This window comes from Coregonus lavaretus (assembly GCF_964263955.1).
Source record: "Coregonus lavaretus genome assembly, chromosome: 21".
Classification (NCBI taxonomy): Eukaryota; Metazoa; Chordata; class Actinopteri; order Salmoniformes; family Salmonidae; genus Coregonus; species Coregonus lavaretus.
The window spans coordinates 33767076-33788625 of NC_140008.1; the positions used below are offsets into that span (position 1 = coordinate 33767076).

At 42.7% G+C, this 21550-nt stretch overlaps 1 protein-coding gene across 2 annotated transcripts in view; it reads left to right on the forward strand.

Moving 5' to 3' along the window:
• Nucleotides 1-20522, forward strand: part of pbx1b (pre-B-cell leukemia homeobox 1b) — a 101716-nt gene extending 81194 nt beyond the window's left edge. Inside the window, exons 3-9 of one of the 2 annotated variants that reach the window (XM_084185952.1) lie at nt 7624-7871; nt 13211-13401; nt 14705-14882; nt 16027-16186; nt 16808-16920; nt 17371-17460; nt 20315-20522. In XM_084185952.1, the coding sequence (XP_084042078.1) occupies nt 7624-7871; nt 13211-13401; nt 14705-14882; nt 16027-16186; nt 16808-16920; nt 17371-17460; nt 20315-20407 (1073 nt within the window). In that variant the 3' untranslated portion in view covers nt 20408-20522. The remainder of the gene's footprint in view (nt 1-7623; nt 7872-13210; nt 13402-14704; nt 14883-16026; nt 16187-16807; nt 16921-17370; nt 17461-20314) is intronic. The other variant, XM_084185953.1, reaches the window with a different exon arrangement.
• Nucleotides 20523-21550: the final 1028 nt, after the last annotated feature.

Consider the following 21550-nt stretch of genomic DNA (forward strand, 5'->3'; position numbering starts at 1 on the left):
AGGGTAGAGAGCAAGGTGGTAGCCGGCTAGAACAGTGACTAAGGTTCAGGGCAGGGTACTGGGCAGAGGCCCGGCTAGTGGTGACTATTTAACAGTCAGATGACCTGGAGATAGAAGCTGTTTCTCAGTCTCTCGGTCCCAGCTTTGATGCATCTGTACTGTCTCCACCTTCTAGATGGTAGCGGGGTGAACAGGCCGTGGCTCCAGTGGCTGAGGTCCTTGATGATCTTCTTGGCCTTCCTGTGACACCGGGTGCTGTAGATGTCCTGGAGGGCAGGCAGTGTGGCCCCGGTGATGCATTGGGCTGACCGCAGCACCCTCTGGAGAGCCCTGCGGTTGCGGACGTTGCAATTGCCGTACCAGGCGGTGATACAGTCAGACAGGATGCTGTCAATGGTGCACGTGTAGAAGTTTGTGAGGATCTTAGGGGCCAAGCCGAATTTCTTCAGCCTCCTGAGGTTGAAGAGGCGCTGTTTCACCTTCTTCACCACACTGTCTGTGTGATGGGACCATTTCAAATCAAATCAAATCAAATTTCAGGTTGTCATTGATGTGCACACAGAGGAACTTGAAGCTTTTGACCTTCTCCACTGCGGCCTCGTCGATATGGATGGGGGCGTGTTCTCTCTGCTGTCTCCTGTAGTCCCCGATCAGCAACTTTGTTTTGTTGACATTGAGGGAGAGGTTATTTTCCTGTCTTATTTTATGCTTTCACCCCTGTTTCACACCCAGTTTACCCATGAGGTATTTATGAGGTTGTAACCACAGGAAACGTGTTGCTATACCACATTCCTCAGTGTTACTGTGGTAGGGGAGCAGGGCCTCTACAGACACACTCCCCTACATATTTATTTGGACAGTAAAGTTAAAATGTTTAATTTGGCTCTATACTCCAGCATTTTGGATTTGAGATCAAATGTTTCATATGAGCTGACAGGACAGAATGTCAACTTTTATTTGAGGGTATTTTCACATACAGTGGGGAGAACAAGTATTTGATACACTGCCGATTTTGCAGGTTTTCCTACTTACAAAGCATTTAGAGGTCTGTAATTTTTATCATAGGTACTCTTCAACTGTGAGAGACGGAATCTAAAACAAAAATCCAGAAAATCACATTGTATGATTTTTAAGTAATTAATTTGCATTTTATTGCATGACATAAGTATTTGATCACCTACCAACAAGTAAGAATTCCGGCTCTCACAGACCTGTTCGTTTTTCTTTAAGAAGCCCTCCTGTTCTCCACTCATTACCCGTATTAACTGCACCTGTTTGAACTCGTTACCTGCATAAAAGACACCTGTCCACACACTCATTCAAACAGACTCCAACCTCTCCACAATGGCCAAGACCAGAGAGCTGTGTAAGGACATCAGGGATAAAATTGTAGACCTGCACAAGGCTGGGATGGGCTACAGGACAATAGGCAAGCAGCTTGGTGAGAAGGCAACAACTGTTGGTACAATTATTAGAAAATGGAAGAAGTTCAAGATGACGGTTAATCACCCTCGGTCTGGGGCTCCATGCAAGATCTCACCTCGTGGGGCCTCAATGATCATGAGGAAGGTGAGGGATCAGCCCAGAACTACACAGCAGGACCTGGTCAATGACCTTAAGCGAGCTGGGACCACAGTCTCAAAGAAAACCATTAGTAACACACTACGCCGTCATGGATTAAAATCCTGCAGCGCATGCAAGGTCCCCCTGCTCAAGCCAGCGCATGTCCAGGCCGGTCTGAAGTTTGCCAATGACCATCTGGATGATCCAGAGGAGGAATGGGAGAAGGTCATGTGGTCTGATGAGACAAAAATATATATTTTTTGGTCTAAACTCCACTCGCGGTGTTTGGAGGAAGAAGAAGGATGAGTACAACCCCAAGAACACCATCCCAACCGTGAAGCATGGTTGGGAACACCATCCCACCGTGAAGCATCATTCTTTGGGGATGCTTTTCTGCAAAGGGGACAGGACGACTGCACCATATTGAGGAGAGGATGGATGGGGCCATGTATCGCGAGATCTTGGCCAACAACCTCCTTCCCTCAGTAAGAGCATTGAAGATGGGTCATGGCTGGGTCTTCCAGCATGACAACGACCCGAAACACACAGCCAGGGCAACTAAGGAGTGGCTCCGTAAGAAGCATCTCAAGTTCCTGGAGTGGCCTAGCCAGTCTCCAGACCTGAACCCAATAGAAAATCTTTGGAGGGTGCTGAAAGTCCGTATTGCCCAGCGACAGCCCCGAAACCTGAAGGATCTGGAGAAGGTCTGTATGGAGGAGTGGGCCAAAATCCCTGCTGCAGTGTGTGCAAACCTGGTCAAGACCTACAGGAAACATATGATCTCTGTAATTGCAAACAAAGGTTTCTGTACCAAATATTAAGTTCTGCTTTTCTGATGTATCAAATACTTATGTCATGCAATAAAATGCAAATGAATTACTTAAAAATCATACAATGTGATTTACAGACCTCTACATGATTTGTAAGTAGGAAAACCTGCAAAATCGGCAGTGTATCAAATACTTGTTCTCCCCACTGTATATAGTGCCGTGAAAAAGTTTTTGCCCCATTTCTGATTTTCTTTATTTTTGCATATTTTTGATACTGAATGTTATCAGATTTAACCAAAACCTAATATTAGATAAAGGGAATGGATACTTATTTTATTCATTTAATTAACAAAGTTATGCAACGCCCAATTCCCCTGTGTGAAAAATGTATTGCCCCCTTACACTCAATAACTTGTTGTGCCACCTTTAGCTGCAATGACTGCAACCACATGCTTCCTGTAGTTGTTGATCAGTCTCTCACATTGCTGTAGAGTAATTTTGGCCCACTCTTGCATGCAGAACTGCTTTAACTCAACAACATTTGTGGGTTTTCAAGCATGAAATGCTTGTTTCAAGTCCTGCCACAACATCTCAATTGGGATTAGGTCTGGACTTTGACTAGGCCATTCGAAAACTTCAAATTTGTTGCTTTTTAACCATTTTCATGTAGACTTGATTGTGTGTTTTGGATCATTGTCCTGCTGTATGACCCAGCTGTGCTTCAGCTTTAGCTCACAGTCAGATGGCTTGATATTCTCCTGTAGAATTATCTGATACAGAGCAGAATTCATGGTTCCTTCTATTAAGGCAAGTCGTCCAGGTCCTGAGGCAGCAAAGCATCCCCAAACCATCACACTACCACCACCATGCTTGACTGTTGGTATGAGGTTCTTACTGTTTTAAGGTGTCATAAGTATTTGGACAAATTAACGTGTTAGTGTATTAAAGTAGTCAAAGATTTAGTATTTGGTCCCATATTCCAGAAAGTTATAGAGGCACAAAGACCATACTCCCAAAACATGCTAAACTCTCGCCATTACTAATAACAGGGGAGGTTAGCATTTTTTGGGGGGTATGATATTTATATACAGTTGAAGTCGGAAGTTTACATACACCTTAGCCAAATACATTTAAACTCAGTTTTTTACAATTCCTGACATTTAATCCTAGTAAATATTCCCTGTCTTAGGTAAGTTAGGATCACCACTTTATTTTAAGAATGTGAAATGTCAGAATAATAGTTAGAGAGATTGATTTATTTCAGCTTTTATTTCTTTCATCACATTCCCAGTGGGACAGAAGTTTACATACACTCAATTACTATTTGGTAGCATTGCCTTTAAATTGTTCAACTTGGGTCAAACATTTCGGGTAGCCTTCCACAAGCTTCCTACAATAAGTTGGGTGAATTTTGGCCCATTCCTCCTGACAGAACTGGTGTAACAGAGTCAGGTTTGTAGGCCTCCTTGCTCGCACACACTTTTTCAGTTCTGCCCACACATTTTCTATAGGATTGAGGTCAGGGCTTTGTGATGGCCACTCCAATACCTTGACTTTGTTGTGCTTAAGCCATTTTGGCACAAATTTGGAAGTATTTTTGGGGTCATTGTCCATTTGGAAGACCCATTTGCGACCAAGCTTTAACTTCCTGACTGATGTCTTGAGATGTTGCTTCAATATATCCACATCATTTTCCTTCTTCATGATGCTATCTATTTTGTGAAGTGCACCAGTCCCTCCTGCAGCAAAGCACCCCCACAGCATGATGCTGCCACCCCCTGTGGTTGGGATGGTGTTCTTCGGCTTGCAAGCGACCCCCTTTTTCCGACAAACATAACGATGGTCATTATAGCCAAACAGTTATATTTTTGTTTCATCAGACCAGAAGACATTTCTCCAAAAAGTAAGTTCTTAGTCCCCATGTGCAGTTGCAAACCGTAGTCTGGCTTTTCTATGGCGGTTTTGGAGCAGTGGCTTCTTCCTTGCTGAGCGGTCTTTCAGGTTATGTCGATATAGGACTTGTTTTACTGTGGATATAGAAACTTTTGTACCTGTTTCATCCAGCATCTTCACAAGGTCCTTTGCTGTTGTTCTGGGATTGATTTGCACTTTCGCACTAAAGTACGTTCATCTCTAGGAGACAGAACGCGTCTCCTTCCTGAGCGGTATGATGGCTGCGTGGTCCCATGGTGTTTATACTTGCGTACTATTGTTTGTACAGATGAACGTGGTACCTTCAGGCGTTTGGAAATTGCTCCCAAGGATGAACCAGGCTTGTGGAGGTCTACCATTTTTTTCTGAGGTCTTGGCTGATTTCTTTTGATTTTCCCATGATGTCAAGCAAATAGGCACTGAGTTTGAAGGTAGGCTTTGAAATACATCCACAGGTACACCTCCAATTGACTCAAATGATGTCAATTAGCTTATCAGAAGCTTCTAAAGCCATGACATCATTTTCTGGAATTTTCCAAGCTGTTTAAAGGCACAGTCAACTTAGTGTATGTAAACTTCTGACCCACTGGAATTGTGATACAGTGAATTATAAGTGAAATCATTTGTCTGTAAACAATTGTTGGAAAAAATTACTTGTGTCATGCACAAAGTAGATGTCCTAACCGACTTGCCAAAACTATAGTTTGTTAACAAGAAATTTGTGGAGTGGTTGAAAAACGAGTTTTAATGACTCCAACCTAAGTGTATGTAAACTTCCGACTTCAACTGTATATAACTTTTTCACATTATTCACGATTCATTAATGATTATCTGTTATCATGGTAGCATCCACATTAATGTAGAAGTGTTCAGAAACATATTCTATTAATATTTACAATAAAAGTGACTCCAAAATATCACAATTTATTATTTACCATTAATTTCTATTGGACACAACATAATCCGAAACACAACCAAAACAAACTGCAAATGCATCTTAAAAGTTTGTAGAGTCACAACCTTGATGTAATCATTGCATGCTAGGAATATGGGACCAAATACTAAACTTTTGACTACTTTAATGCACTGAAAATACTTGACACTTTCAAATGGCGGGACTAGATACATAAAGTGCTTTCATTTCTAAAAGGTAAAACAGATATGTATGAAAATACCCTACAATTAAAGGTGACATTCTGTACTTTCACCTCACATGGAACATTTTATCTAAAATCCAAAATGTTGGAGTATAGAGTCAAATTAAATGTTTTAGCTTCACTGTCCAAATAAATACATAGGGGGGTGTATATAGTGTGGACAGGCTTATTAAAATTGATGACACCATTTGTGTTTAAAAATGCACCAGGCAGACGTAGTCTAGCCAGGAGATAGAGAAACGTAGTGGCTGTAAAAGACAAGTGCTGTGTCCGAAATGGTACCATATTCCCTATATAGTGCACTGTTTCTGACCAGGGCAAGGAGTGCACTATATAGGGAATAGGGTGTCCTTCCTGACACACCCAGGGGGATTCCCCTCTCTCCACCTTATCCCTACCTTTTCAGTGTGATGAAGGACGTTCTATAATGACACAGGGGAGAGCAGCAGGGGTACCCTCCCTCTGGCCGTACAGCCTGCCTCTTTCTCATCCCGCTGACCCCCCACCCAGCCCAGCCACCCCCACCCTAATCACCCCACCCCAGCCATCCCATTCCATGGCTGGGGCAGCGGTCTAGTCTGGGGTTAATGCACCAAGCTACTCCCATTGTCTCTGGATTAATGAAGTGTTCCCTGCCTGTTCCATTTCGTTCAGAGACAATGAGACATGTGAGGAGTGTTAACATTTTAAATAGCAATCGACAAACATTGGCCTTAAAGTCAGTAAGTCATATTTAGACACTGCATAAGTGGCTGTAGCCTTTAAAGTAATTACATTGTGTATGCTACATTTGATGTTATCAGTTTGAATTCATGGACAGTGGGAGAAGGTGTTTGTAATTGGAATGGATAGACTCATTGCTCTTGGATAGCAGGAGGAGGTAGCATCTGTGAGTGTGTGTTATTTCAGAAAATGGAAGGTCGGCATTGTCTACCCTAAAGAACAGCGAGGGAGACCTCTAGAGGAAGGAAAGGGAACAGCATGAATACCTTTGCTCTGCCACTGCACACACACTGCCAAGTCCAGTGCTCTGTTTCTGACCTCACAATGTGCACTATCGCTCAATGACAGGCTTCAGTTGTTGCCCAGATCCTTACGCTTTAAGAACCAGCACTGTTAGGGCATTGTAAGAATAGTAACCAAGCACCACTGTAAGAGCAACAATCAGTGTGTGTTTTCTGTGTGAGTGCATGGAGGTTACATTTACATACTGAATTGGAAATCACTGAAGTACAAAACCACCATTATCCATAGTTCAATGTGTCCCAATACTGACATAAGGCATCTAAGACACCAATGATGTCACTGAGTGTGTGTCCCACATGGCACCCTATTCCCTATATAGTGCACTACTTTTGACCAAAACCCTATGGGCCATAGTCAAAAGTCGTGCACTATAAAGTGAATAGGGTGCCATTTGGGATGCTAACTGACTCCTCAGAGACTATGCCTCATTCATTATCAGGGTGTAACCCCCATTTATAGTATTTGTTTATTTATTCCTCCAATATCACAAATTGCTTTATGACATACGTGTTGAATACCAAACAGTCCTGGCCAATGCTCTGGTAGTTATTATTGAAGTTGCATTTTAAGTTAATTATATAAATTGAGTTTTATTATAGTGTAGTCTTGCAAGAGTCTAGCGCTGTAGCCTTTATTCTGGCAAAGAGACAATAAAGAGGCAAGTGATTTATCAACTGGATGATCCCCGTCCAGACAGGGAGGTCCTACTGCCAGCTACACTACACTATGTACTACCACTGCCATTTACACTACACACTGTACTCTAGTAGTCTCAATCTGAGCCTGGTCGTTACTTGTTTCCACACATACTGCTGGCTTTTACGGTCCACATGGATGCACCATCAAGTGTTACCGTGGTGAAAAGAAAACAATTCTGCTGCACCGTTGCTCTCCAGACCAGAGGAGGAGGACGTGTTAGGCGGTGTGTGTGTGTGTGTTAGGCATGGTGTGTGTGTTGTGTGTGTCAGGCGTGGTGTGTGTGTGTATGTGTTAGGCATGGTGTGTGTGTTGTGTGTGTCAGGCGTGGAGTCAGGCAAGACGTGGGGCGCTGCCTACAGCCGACAGCTTGTTACGGTATCACAGCGCTGTGTTTGAGTGACCTATGGCGTCATGACGCTGGGATTGGTGACCTGCATGACTGACCTCTAACCTCTGACCCTTCCTGTCGTTTGTAGTGCTGAGTATCCGTGGCGCCCAGGAGGAGGAGCCTCCAGATGCCCAGCTCATGCGATTGGACAACATGTTGCTGGCGGAGGGCGTGTCTGGACCCGAGAAAGGGGGCGGTTCTGCAGCGGCTGCGGCTGCAGCTGCAGCCTCAGGAGGTGGGGCAGGAGTGGATAACTCAGCGGAACACTCGGACTACAGAGCCAAGCTCTCTCAGATCAGACAGATCTACCACACAGAGCTGGAGAAATACGAACAGGTAAGAATGGACAGGATATAGTCACCCCTCAGAGAACTACTGTCTTTGGTGCCTTTTACCATAATCACATACTCTAACCCTTTAACCCAAACGCACCAGCTCCACCCATCACCATTCCCATCACAGTGATTATTTATTAAACTATGACTACCTGGATAATGATGAGTGAGAAAGTTACAGATGCACAAATATCATACCCCCAAGACATGTTAAACCTCTCACAATTACATTAACAGGGGAGGTTAGCATTTTTGTGCGCCTGTAACTTTCTCACTTATCATTATTCAGGGTTTATTCAGAATTGATCCGTAATCATGGTAGCATCCACATTCATGTAGAAGTGTTTAGAAACATATTCTATTCTTATTTACAATAAAAGTGACTCCAAAGTGACACAGTACATTATTTACCATTAATTTCTATTGGGCTCAAAATAATCTGAAACACAACCAAAACAAACAGCAAATGCATCCAACAAATGTGTAGTCACAAGCTTGATGTAATCACTAGGTGCTATGAATATGGGACCAAATACTTAACTTTTGACTACTTTAATACACATACAAGTGAATTTGTCCCAATACTTTTGGTCCTCTAAAATGCGGGGGACTATGTACAAAAAGGGCTGTTATTTCGCAACGGTTCACCCGATATGGATGAAAATACCCTCCAATTAAAGTGGACAGTCTGCAATTTAACCTCATAGTCATTGTATCATTTCAAATCCAAAGTGCTGGAATACAGAGCCAAACATAATAATAATATGTCACTGTCCCAATACCTTTGAAGCTCACTGTACAGTGAGGGAAAAAAGTATTTGATCCCCTGATGATTTTGTACGTTTGCCCACTGACAAAGACATGATCAGTCTATAATTTTAATGGTAGGTTTATTTGAACAGTGAGAGACAGAATAACAACAACAAAATCCAGAAAAATGTATGTAAAAATGTTATAAATTGATTTGCATTTTAATGAGGGAAATAAGTATTTGACCCCTCTGCAAAACATGACTTAGTACTTGGTGGCAAAACCCTTGTTGGCTATCACAGAGTTCAGACGTTTCTTGTAGTTGGCCACCATTTACATTTAAGTCATTTAGCAGACGCTCTTATCCAGAGCGACTTACAGTTAGTGAGTGCATACATTATGTTTTACATACAGGCCCCCCGTGGGAATCGAACCCACAACCCTGGCGTTGCAAACGCCATGCTCTACCAACTGAGCTACATCCCTGCCGGCCATTCCCTCCCCTACCCTGGACCAATTGTGCGCCACCCCATGGGTCTCCCGGTCGTGGCCAGCTACGACAGAGCCTGGATTCGAACCAGGATCTCTAGACCACTGCGCCACTCAGGAGCCACCAGGTTTGCACACATCTCAGGAGGGATTTTGTCCCACTCCTCTTTGCAGATCTACTCCAAGTAATTAAGGTTTCGAGGCTGACGTTTGGCAACTCGAACCTTCAGCTGCCTCCACAGATTTTCTATGGGATTAAGGTCTGGAGACTGGTGCTTCTTCTTGAGCCACTCCTTTGTTGCCTTGGCCGTGTGTTTTGGGTCATTGTCATGCTGGAATACCCATCCACGACCCATTTTCAATGCCCTGGCTGAGGGAAGGAGGTTTCACCCAATATTTGATGGTACATGGCCTCGTCCATCGTCCCTTTGATGCGGTGAAGTTGTCCTGTCCCCTTAGCAGAAAAACACCCCCAAAGCATAATGTTTCCACCTCCATGTTTGATGGTGGGGATGGTGTTCTTGAGGTCATAGGCAGCATTCCTCCTCCTCCAAACACGGCGAGTTGAGTTGATGGCAAAGAGCTCGATTTTGGTCTCATCTGACCACAACACTTTCACCCAGTTCTCCTCTGAATCATTCAGATGTTCATTGGCAAAGTTCAGACGGGCCTGTATATGTGCTTTCTTGAGCAGGGGGACCTTGCGGGCGCTGCAGGATTTCAGTCCTTCACGGCGTGGTGTGTTACCAATTGTTTTCTTGGTAACTATGGTGTCAGCTGCCTTGAGATCATTGACAAGATACTCCCGTGTAGTTCTGGGCTGATTCCTCACCGTTCTCATGATCATTGCAACTCCACGAGGTGAGATCTTGCATGGAGCCCCAGGCCGAGGGAGATTGACAGTTATTTTTTGTTTCTTCCATTTGCGAATAATCACACCAACTGTTGTCACCTTCTCACCAAGCTGCTTGGCGATGGTCTTGTAGCCCATTCCAGCCTTGTGTAGGTCTACAATCTTGTCCCTGACATCCTTGGAGAGCTCTTTGGTCTTGGCCATGGTGGAGAGTTTCGAATCTGATTGATTGCTTCTGTGGACAGGTGTCTTTTATATAGGTAACAAGCTGAGATTAGGAGCACTCCCTTTACGAGTGTGCTCCTAATCTCAGCTCGGTACCTGTATAAAAGACACCTGGGAGCCAGAAATCTTTCTGGTTGAGAGGGGGTCAAATACTTATTTCCCTCATTAAAATGCAAATCAATTTATAACATTTCTGACATGCGTTTTTCTGGATTTTTGTGTTGTTATTCTGTCTCTCACTGTTCAAATAAACCTACCATTAAAATTATAGACTGATCATGTCTTTGTCAGTGGGCAAATGTACACAATCAGCAGGGGATCAAATACTTTTTTCCCTCACTGTATATGCCATTTAGCAGACACTTTTATCCAAAACGACATACATTTTACATATGGGTGGTCCTGGGAATCAAACCCACGATCCTGGCATACAAGCATCATGCTCTAACAACTGAGCCATATATTTTTTTAGATTTACATACCAATGGAAGGAGACTTTCTACATTTATGGCATCCATCTAAAGATGTGAAAAAAATATTTGACTGATTTTCTCTCATCTCCATTGCATCCCTATGTAATGTGCAGTTTCCTTCTCTTCTCCTCCATGTCATTATCTACCATGCCAATAAATCAGAGTGGATTTTACTGCATAACGTTGTCTACTTTCTAACCAATATACACACAGTCAAATTTTAAGGCCCTGACTGGCTGGAATGAATGCATGCCCTGTTTGATGAAATGCAAATGTATTTTCCGTATAGTCCCAGACATTGCTTACATTTTTGTTTATATAAAAAAGCAAAGCCAGTGTTGTGATGTTAGTCTAGTCTGTAGACAGGGTTCAGTGTTGTGATGTTAGTCTAGTCTGTAGACATGGTTCAGTGTTGTGATGTTAGTCTAGTCTGTAGACAGGGTTGCCATCCTGAAACACACATACAGTGGAGTAGGGTAAAGTTGCCTCTAGACGCTGATCTTGGGTCGGTTTTGCATTGTTCCCACTAATGGTTAAGTTTAGGATTGGAGAAGGGGAAGCTGATCCTAGATCTGTACCTAGGGGAAACTTCACCCCGGAGCCATATACAATTGGCAGGGCTGTAGCAGTCGGGAGTAGTGTGGAAAACAGTCCTGTGACTATGCCACCATTACATGCTGACAATGTGCTATATAATTATATATAATATGTAATATATATGTAATATACTGTATTTAAGATGGTATCCCAGTGCGGATGGAGGGGGGAGAGTTACACAGGGAGTCATGGCAACGGAAACAAGGTACTCCTCCACTGCAGACCACTGCCCTACCATACACTATATAGAGAGATAATATATTTTATAGTCATAATATCATTAGTTAATAACATTATTTTACTTTGGTTAGGTTGTTTAACAAATAGACACACTTTGGGATGTGTTGAATCAAGGACATTTCTCACATCTGACGAGTATTTATAAAGCTTGGTTAGTAACTAAATCTAATGTGAACTTGGCTCCAGTGTTTTTATTTACAACCCAGAGCTTTCAAACCCAGCATTTTATACCACGCTTCCCTCCCTTACAATCTCAGTGATAGGGAACAGACCTTCACTGTCAGGTTCAGGATTAGGAACTGGATGGCAACCCAGTCTTTTAAAGCAGTAGTGTTGCTTACGGAGAAAAAATACTATAACTCACTTATAATTTATTACCACAATTTAGTAGTGATTTAACAGGTTTTTTATTTATAATTTTTCTATATATTTAATTATGTATATATGTTCATTTGTAATTTATGCTATGTCTGCTCGCTTTAGATGCTTCCAGTAGAATCATAAGCAGTACATTGCACTATACCATGTTTGCATGTATTTTGTTTCAGATAAGGCCCACATACACAAGAACCAGGATATACGTTTCTGTGCTTGGTCTGTGTGTGTGTGTTAACCAATGTTGTTATGATGACATTATGTCTATAGTCTATCTGGGGCTGTACCAGATGGCTTCACTGTCATCCCCATGCATCACTGTATGACACTAACCGCATGACCACTCTGCACCTTACCTCTCATATCATCCCCACCTATTCACTGTCATTTACATTCGTTGTACAAACATTTTTGTATTGTTGTCCTTTGTCTTGTTACTGTCTCTCTTCATTCACATCCTTCTGCTTTGATAACTATTGCTTTCATGTCAGTAAAGGCCCTTTGAGATGCGTGTGAATATGACAGACATATTGAAGTGACAGGGAGAGAGAGAAAGAGAAAGTGAGTGAGAGAATTAGAAGGAGAAAGAGAACAAGAAAATACTGGGAGAGAGACAGGGAAAGAGGGAGAGAGAGAACAAGAAAGAGTTCGAGAGGAAGAGAAAAAGATGGGGAGAGAAAGAGGGAGAGAGACAGAGGCATACTGTAATATCATGTCAGGTTCACGCCTGGTGCCACACAGGAGGGTGAGTGTATCATCATGGCATGTTGATCTCTCAACCCGCTCAGCTGCGACTCTACTGCGGTGAGAAGAGAAGGTTTGCTGCTCGTCAGCAGGGACTAGCAGCTGTCATTTCTCCATGTCTCCTTTCTGAAAAACGACACTTACAGTTGCCATTGCCACTTCTGTTTAATATAAAAAATATCACCACTTATTTTCCTCCTTGGCTTCACAACATGGAAGCATTCCCAGAACTAAATACATTAAACACCTCTTGATTTGCATCTAATTTTTCCTTTCTGTCTTTGTGCAAGACCTTGATTGATATAGAGTACCATACAGTATATTTTTGCGCTGTACGCAAACACTGCTTTAGTCTAATGCTAGAGGACACCACCCAGCCTGGCAATAGCCATATAGTATGTCACCATCATCATGGTGTGGCTGCTATCAAAACTCTCACCAACAACATTTATTTTGTCATCAAGATTGATGAAAACTGATGTCACTCTGGATAAGAGTGTCTGCTAAATGACTAAAATGTAAATGTAACAAACCAGATTGCTCTATCTATCTGATCCCCTTCTCTGTCTTTGTCTGTTTTCCCCCCCTCTGCAGGCTTGTAACGAGTTCACTACCCATGTGATGAACCTGCTGAGGGAGCAGAGTCGCACGCGGCCCATCTCTCCCAAGGAGATAGAACGCATGGTGGGGATCATCCACCGCAAGTTCAGCTCCATCCAGATGCAGCTCAAACAGAGCACCTGCGAAGCCGTCATGATCCTGCGCTCACGCTTCCTCGACGCCAGGTGTGTGTCTGTGTGTGTGCCTACAGCGGTACAAATTACCATATACAAAGTCACTGTACCACTGCAATGTTTTGTTGACTTGCATAGCTAGCTACAGTATTTGCCTACCTGTAACTGCATTATTCACATAAGGTGCTTTTACAGTCATGTTCACAGCATGTTACTCTACAGCTTACCACCATTCTATACAACATCATCAAAACTGATCTTCCAAAATCAACCAAAGCTTTGTGCCTACATACAGTACATCTATGGGTGCCATTTGGACCAGCACATACATGGCTGCTTGGCCACTGACAATTCTCTCCTCTCTCCAGGCTCCATAACGCTAAATATTTCCCTTTTTTAATATAATCCCTTGTTCCTTTTGATGCATGTTTTGGATTTGCATACATTTCTCTGAGGATAAATCTCACTCTGAGTCGGAAGCATAACATTTAAATTAGGCTTGTGCTCTTCTCACAAAGCTCCCCCTCTATTATTTTGCAAATGATTGTGGCTGTGGTGCAGGGAGGGAGGCAGGGGAAGGAGGGAAGGGCTTTCAGTTAGAGTGAGAGAGAGAGAGAGAGAGAGAGAGAGAGAGAGAGAGAGAGAGAGAGAGAGAGAGAGAGAGAGAGAGAGAGAGAGAGAGAGAGACTGCCTCCCAACCAGTCTCAGCTTTACTGATTACTCTGCAGCCTGCCCTAGCACCATGCTGTGCACATTTACATATTCTCAAGCAGGCTTTTGGAGTGCGGGACGAAGATTTCAGCACAAATCTCTTTCACCAGTCAATCGATACGATGCATGGAAGCAAGCATTTTACAGGGTTCCCTACCTAGCTTATGTAAAGCCCTCTCATGAGTTGTGGCACATGCAGACTTAACCTGATAGAGGGTGGAGATGGGGAAGGAGGAAGAGATGGAGGGGTCAGTGAACTGAACTAGCATCAGCGCATGCTTACAGCACGTTTTCTATCCTTTAATAAGGAAGGGCAGTGTTCTGTTGTTTGTCAGGATTTGCAGGCAGTGTTCATTTCTATTAGTGAACCTCCACAAAGAAAACATATTTCATACCAGCTTAGGCAGCTGTATTGAATGGGGTGGCAGTTGTATGGAAGGTATTGGATCGAATTGGGTGGTAGTTGTATTGTTACTTTATGAGGTGCCCCAGTTTTGCCTGTTTACCGCAAGTGGCTTTGACACATTTACTCTATGTAGGCTTCAGATTTGTATATGCTTTGACCGGGCGGTATTAACTGTATCTATTTTACATAGTGTTTATTCTGGTCCTAACTAACCAATTTATATAATTCTCCTTGCAGACGGAAAAGAAGGAACTTCAACAAACAGGCGACAGAGATCCTGAATGAGTACTTCTACTCACACCTGTCTAACCCCTACCCTAGTGAAGAGGCCAAGGAAGAGCTGGCCAAGAAGTGCTCCATCACAGTTTCACAGGTACAGTATAGTACAGTGCCACCTGTCTTCAGGAAGGCCACAGTACATGTAGAACAGGACTAGAGGCAGTAGTGGATAATGTAAAAGGGCATTGTTATCATTTTCACAATTTCACAGTATTATTCCAACCTCATAGTGTGGAAAGATATATTCAAAACTGGAAAATCAGGTTTTTGACTGCACTGGGCCTTCAAGATATGAAGATTACATTATTTTCTTCATTCATAGGCTACATCGCAGGGACTAAATTAATAGTGTAATATGATGATTGATAATGTTATTAAGAATGCACTAACAATAAAGGTAAACAGCAGTAATGTCATGTGTTTCACGTCCATCATCTCCTCAAACGGTTTCATTAAGTTTATACCAAATTATTTTGAGGATGCATCTGGGCGTTGATTGATGAAAACAACGGGCTTCAGTGTCTGAATGATTAGTTGAGCATCTGTCTGTGCCCCAAATTGCACCCTTTTCCCTATATAGTTCGCTACTTTTGACCAGAGCCCTTTTTGACCAGCTCCCGTAGAGAATGGAGTGGCATTTGGGACTCATCCTATGCGTTCCTGGGTCTATAATAAGATAACATGTTTACCTACCTTCTCTCTGCATTTGTTCAAACTTAGCAACAGGATTGATTTCGTTTTTATTTTAATATTGTTTATCATTAGCACTAGCTGGCTTATCCTGGTAGCTTCATCGGGGAGTCCATTAGCTGTAATGGGTGTTAGATAGCGGATGTTGACTGATTGGTGCTAGCGTGAGCTCTGATGATAGCTGCAGTCATACTGACATAATGAGACTGTTGTTGGCAATCATTCCCTTCTGCCACTAATGTGGATTCACAGCACCGGTCTATGTAGCGAGTGGTAGCGCTCACTACTACCTCAAAGGCTGTGTCCCAAATGGCACCCTATTCCCTATGTACTGCACTACCTTTGACCAGGGCCCATAGGGCTCTGGTTAAAAGTAGTGCACTACAATGGGAATAGGGTGCCATTTGGGACGCAGAAAAAAGTCTTTCTTCAGTGTCAGATAGGATATGCCAGACAGTGGAGGGCCATGCATGCAGAACTCATTCTGATTCTGATTTCACACTCACAATTTGCTCATTAGAAATGTGGGAAATGATTTGTGTAACATTAACATTGTGTAAGCATTTACAATTTGCACGTTGTTTGTACAGGTTTCCAACTGGTTCGGAAACAAACGAATCAGATACAAGAAAAACATTGGAAAGTTCCAGGAAGAAGCCAACATGTACGCTGCCAAAACTGCCGTGAACGCGACCAACGTTTCCTCACACGGAAGCCAGGCTAACTCACCCTCCACTCCAAATTCTGCAGGTGAGACTAAAGAACAATACCAATGGGTTACCCTTTTACAGATAGGCTACAATATTTGGAAGGCTCTGAATACACTCTATATCAGTCAAGGGCATTTTTCTATGCTCAAGTCAAAAGGAAAAAATGAAAAATGGCTTTGTCCAAGAGTAGGATACCAGGACCCCATATCAAGTCTCCCAGTGCTTTCTTCCCTGTTGTCTTCTTTTCAATTAACACACATTTTCTTGTACTTTATCTCAATACAGAACATTTTATTTGTGTTGTACCAGTTGAATTTACTGAATTCATTAATCTTCATTAATACTTTGACTGTAGAACCATACTATCATTCTACTTTCATGTTGACAAATAGGCACAACAGCACATCTGACGGCTGTACTCGACTTCCCACAGCTTTATGCTGCCATTCTGTAATCTGTCTGCTCGCTCTGGCCCTAACCCTAACTCTAGCTCTATTTCTAACATTTTCTCTAGCGCTAACTGCATTTGTTTGGCTGCTAACACTTTGCATGGTGCTTCTCCGGGTCTAACCCTGGACGGGGCCAAGTGGCTGAATCCTGCTCTGCTTGCTCCTATTTCTCTCTGCTCTGTGATTCCAGTGCTCCCTCTCTCCTCTTCCAGGTTCTGCTGGATCTTTTAACATGTCAAACTCCGGTGACTTGTTCATGAGCGTGCAGTCTCTCAATGGGGACTCGTACCAAGGGGCTCAGGTGGGAGCCAACGTGCAGTCACAGGTAGGGCCCTATAACTAAGCAGTGCAGAAGATACTACTATAGGAACAGACCCACCTCCCTAAGAATAGGCCTTGTAATCTATCCTAAACGCACCAGAGGCATCTCAGTACTCCTCCAGTGTCTACATCCCCATGGGCCGATAATAGCACCACACCATAGGGTTTTCAAAAGTATCGTTTTCCACCATTGTTACTAAAACATTACAGTGAGTGTAATGATGAAATAATTCAGTGCTCTCTGCAGCTATTATTAATTCATCCTTTCGACAGTCTTCTAAATACGTAATAACATGTTTTGCTTATCTTGCTTTTTATTGTCCATGGCTGGATGTATTTCCTGTGTGTTTTCTCTGCCTTTACTGTATAGTTCTTCCTTCTTGTTTTTGTCTTGCAGTGTTTATCTTCTGTTCTCTGACCTTGCTTTGTTTGTGTTCCTCTGTTGTGTTTTCAGGTGGATACCCTTCGCCATGTTATCAGTCAGACAGGCGGATACAGTGAGGGCCTCACAGCCAGCCAGATGTACAGTCCGCAGGGCATCAATGTAAGGAGAGAAAACCACAAGCTTTTTTTGCTTTCTCTTCCCCTACCAATTATTTCAAAGCCATAGGGCTCAGAATGCCACTTAGTAGGACTTGTCTCAGCTCCAACACAGTCACCTAGTTGATTGCTTCTGTATCGGTCGCGCCACAGGCAGAACGCCAGAACGGCGTGGGGCCGGCCACACACACACACGGAGTGGCCGCCTGAGCCTGTCATGTCCAATCAGCTCTCCCGTAGCACCTGCAGCCAATCACGGCCATAAGGCCGTGCAGGAATGGCACAAACAGGTGACACATCCTTTGACGCGTGGATCGGACGCCCCCAACACCCCCACTAACCACCTGACCCTTATTATCACAGCGGATCGCAAGGCCCTGTTAAAACCCTATCAGAACAACCCCAGAGTAGAGTCACATTAAAAATAAAACTAGCCAAACTGCTAGCCCCTAGATAGAGCACTGAGGGGCATAACATGGGGGCGTATTTCCACCATGTTATATTTTTTTCTTATTTTATAGGGGATGGGGGTGGGGGGTTTGGGTTTGGGGGAATGTGTGTTTGTTTTGGGTGAGGGGAGAGGAGGGGAGGATGGGGGGGGGGTTAGCTGGCGGCTGCAAACAGCAGGGAAATTCACAGCGACAAGCCGTGTCGTAAAAGGGAAAATCAATAAGACAGACACAAGGAGAGCGGAGTGTGGACTTGGGACAGCAATCCAAGCGCATTGCTCAGATCATGCTCCCGCCACACTAATGGCCCTGACAGCGAGCCGAGGCAGTGTGGGTCGGTGAGAGCTACGACGAGAGAGGACGGTCACAGTCACACACAGCCACACGGCTAGGCTTCTGGCTTCCTCTCCCGTCCCTACGCCTCGCTCGTCGTGCATCAATGGCCATATGATAATGAGATGAAATGCCTCCTGTAAAAAATGTTGGGGTATGTAGTGTGTATTCAAATCCCCCCTCCTTTCCCGGCTTGCTCTCCACTCATCTCCCTCCCACAGAACAGGCTGTGATAACCCTGAGAGAGCACTACTAACGTGTTCAATCCCTGTTCTTAGACAGCACTCTGACCTCATGGATATGGTTATCCTTGGACCCCTTGCTTGCTGTACCACGTCCTAAAATGCCACAATATTCTCTTTCATAGCTTTTAAAGAACCCTCTTACTGCATAATAAGAGAAGGATATAATGTTATCTGTATGGTAAGCTGTTATAACCAGTGATGTTTGGAATAAAAATGTAAGAGCAGACAAGGCCTACATTGTTTTCCGTTAAAAAAAATCTATACAATATCACATACAAATATGGTTCCCCATTTTTAATGTAGGATTCGGGGAGATATAATACATGTAATCATATCTTACAGAAATAATTTCTACATTTTAGTATTCTGGAGTGGGGTTGATTACTAGTTTATTTCCTTGCCTCTGCAGCATTTTACTGCAATAGTATTTGTTAGAAATTTCACAATTTGTTTACTTCATATTCATCATCTCCAGCACCACCCCAACATCAACATATGTGAAAATTGCGCGTTTCTATGTTTTGTATTAAAAAAGATAGAGGAAGATAAGTGTTTCCAATGACATCATCAATCAATTAATAGGCAATTAGTAGGCAATGCCTACTCATAATTGGCTAACATCACACGATGCACACCGATGATGTCATTGGAAACACTTATCTTCCTCTATCTTTTTTAATACAAAACATAGAAACGTGCAATTTTCACATATGTTGATGTTGGGGTGGTGCTGGAGATGATGAATATGAAGTTGAAAGATTGTGAAATTTGATACCCCAGTATCAAACCTATTCACAAAGCAAAGCCCAGGAAAGCTGTCTGCTTAGAAACAGTGTATCAACGAGTATGTCCTATCTGTGAAACGATGAGAAGACTCCCGTCTCTCTGTGTTGATAATGACTGAGCAGTTACATAATGGGTTTTCTGGTAGGCTAGGGCAGTAATTACAGTTTGGAAAAGACAGAGAGAGTGTCACCAAAGTCAGACATTTTAAGATGTTTCTTTTTCCTCCATTTTTGATTACAGACTTTCTTCTGGCTGAAATAACAGGCTTTGAAATGAAAGGCTGTCAAGGACCATTTCCAGTTTTTCTGATGGCATGAAATTTGCTATTAATATCCCAAAGCTCTTTAGCAGGCCTGTCTCCGGGATTGGAAATGGCTTACGCGTCTCTCATTGTGTTTTCATTCAATCTCCCAATGTCACAATTGGCGACCATTGATTCCTTTTATGACTGTTTCGTGACTTTGGTTTTAAGGTCCTTTTAAGACGTTGCCACTGTTATTATGTGTGTCATTGAATGTAACAGGCATTTATCTCAACCCCAGTGATACAAGAATGCAGTATTGGTTTTGAAGTGAAGACAAAATTGTCTTCATTATAGAAATTTGAGCATACTGCATGTGATCTGAAAGGTATATGTGTGGTTTACAGAATTTTCAGTTGCTTCAAACAAGTAGCATTTTTGTGACAATTCTGTTCTGAAATATGAGGTCTAGGTTACTGTAATTTGAGTGAATCAGATGTTCTTCCAATTTGGCTTGAGGCTTTAGTGGAATGTAGGTTTCGTTGTTTAAGGGTCGTTCTAGCATTAGTAAAGCTCATACCGTAGCTACTACATGTGTCCTCAGGACTTCACAGATACGGCATTCAATACTGCAGATAAGATGATATTATAAACCTATTGAACTGTATAATGAATATGTACTCTGAAAGAGAAGAGAAAAAGAAGAAGCAAAGACATAGAAAACCTATGTTATGGCTATAATTAGTGTCCTATACCTGTGCTCATATTTCATCTCTCCTCCTGTCTCTCCTGTCTCTCTCTCAGGCAAACGGAGGCTGGCAGGATGCTACCACCCCCTCGTCAGTGACATCACCCACAGAAGGACCCGGAAGTGTTCACTCGGACACGTCCAACTGATCCCTCCACCCTCTTCCTCCACCACCGTCCAGACAGCCCTAACCTCCACCCTCGATCATCCAGCCAGCTTCCCAGCCAGCCCCCCCCATCAGGACTGGAGGTGACACACTAGTCTCGTCACAGGGCAGGAGACCTCTCTCTACGGCGGGGACTACAAAATGAAACACCATCACCACCACAGATAGTTCTTTACAACCAACAACCAACCATGACACAGTTAGTCAGTCAGTAGCTTGAGTAGGGCTCTATCCTCCACCTATCTACAACCCCTTCACTGTCTGTTTGTACAGTTTTCTTCACCATATATCCGTGTTGCCTCACTGTGTGATCATCTGACTTATAACACAGTAGGCAAACAGTTACAACACGTATATACAGTATGGCCCATATCTTGTAGATTGAAATGCGTTTCACACTACCTCTATTGAAAATAACAAGAAAACAACAATCTTCTAAATAAGCGTTGTTGTTTTTGTAATTACTGGTATTGACAGTAGCTCCCAATCTCCTCTTGTCATGTCTCAAGGCTTGTTTTTAGGACAGTTTTGCCTTTGTGGCAAGTTTTACCCTACATAATTACTTTATTCACAACATAAAATACATTCTATAAAATTGTCCAGTGCCAAGGTTCAACACAGGAGATTAATTTTAATAATATTAATTGTGCTTGTAAAAAAAACATCCCTCTGACATTTCATATGAAAAATGTTTCATTACTGTATTTAATTACATTTAATGTTAGTAGCGTATCAACAGGATGCTTTGAAAAGGAGATTCAACCTTTCCTACTCATTTTAGGCATTCCGTTTAAGATCTTCTACAATGGGCAATAAGACATTTAAAAAATGTACTGCAAGAATGGTAGCCTATGTTTTCTGCTCATACTGAATGCAACATAGCATGAGTGATCAACAATGCATAAGCAAACATTATAAGAGTAACAGTATGCTCTAGAATAAATGGAAGAGTCAGAAAGGAATGGATCATGGTGATTCTAGCTACTGGAATTCTAATACATTCCCTGCTCTTGAAATATTGTTTGTAGTGTGCACTGCATCCAGAGACTATTGATCTGCAGTTTAAAATCTATCCAGAACACTTAATCAATTAGTATATTAGCATCAATTATAATAAGCCAATATG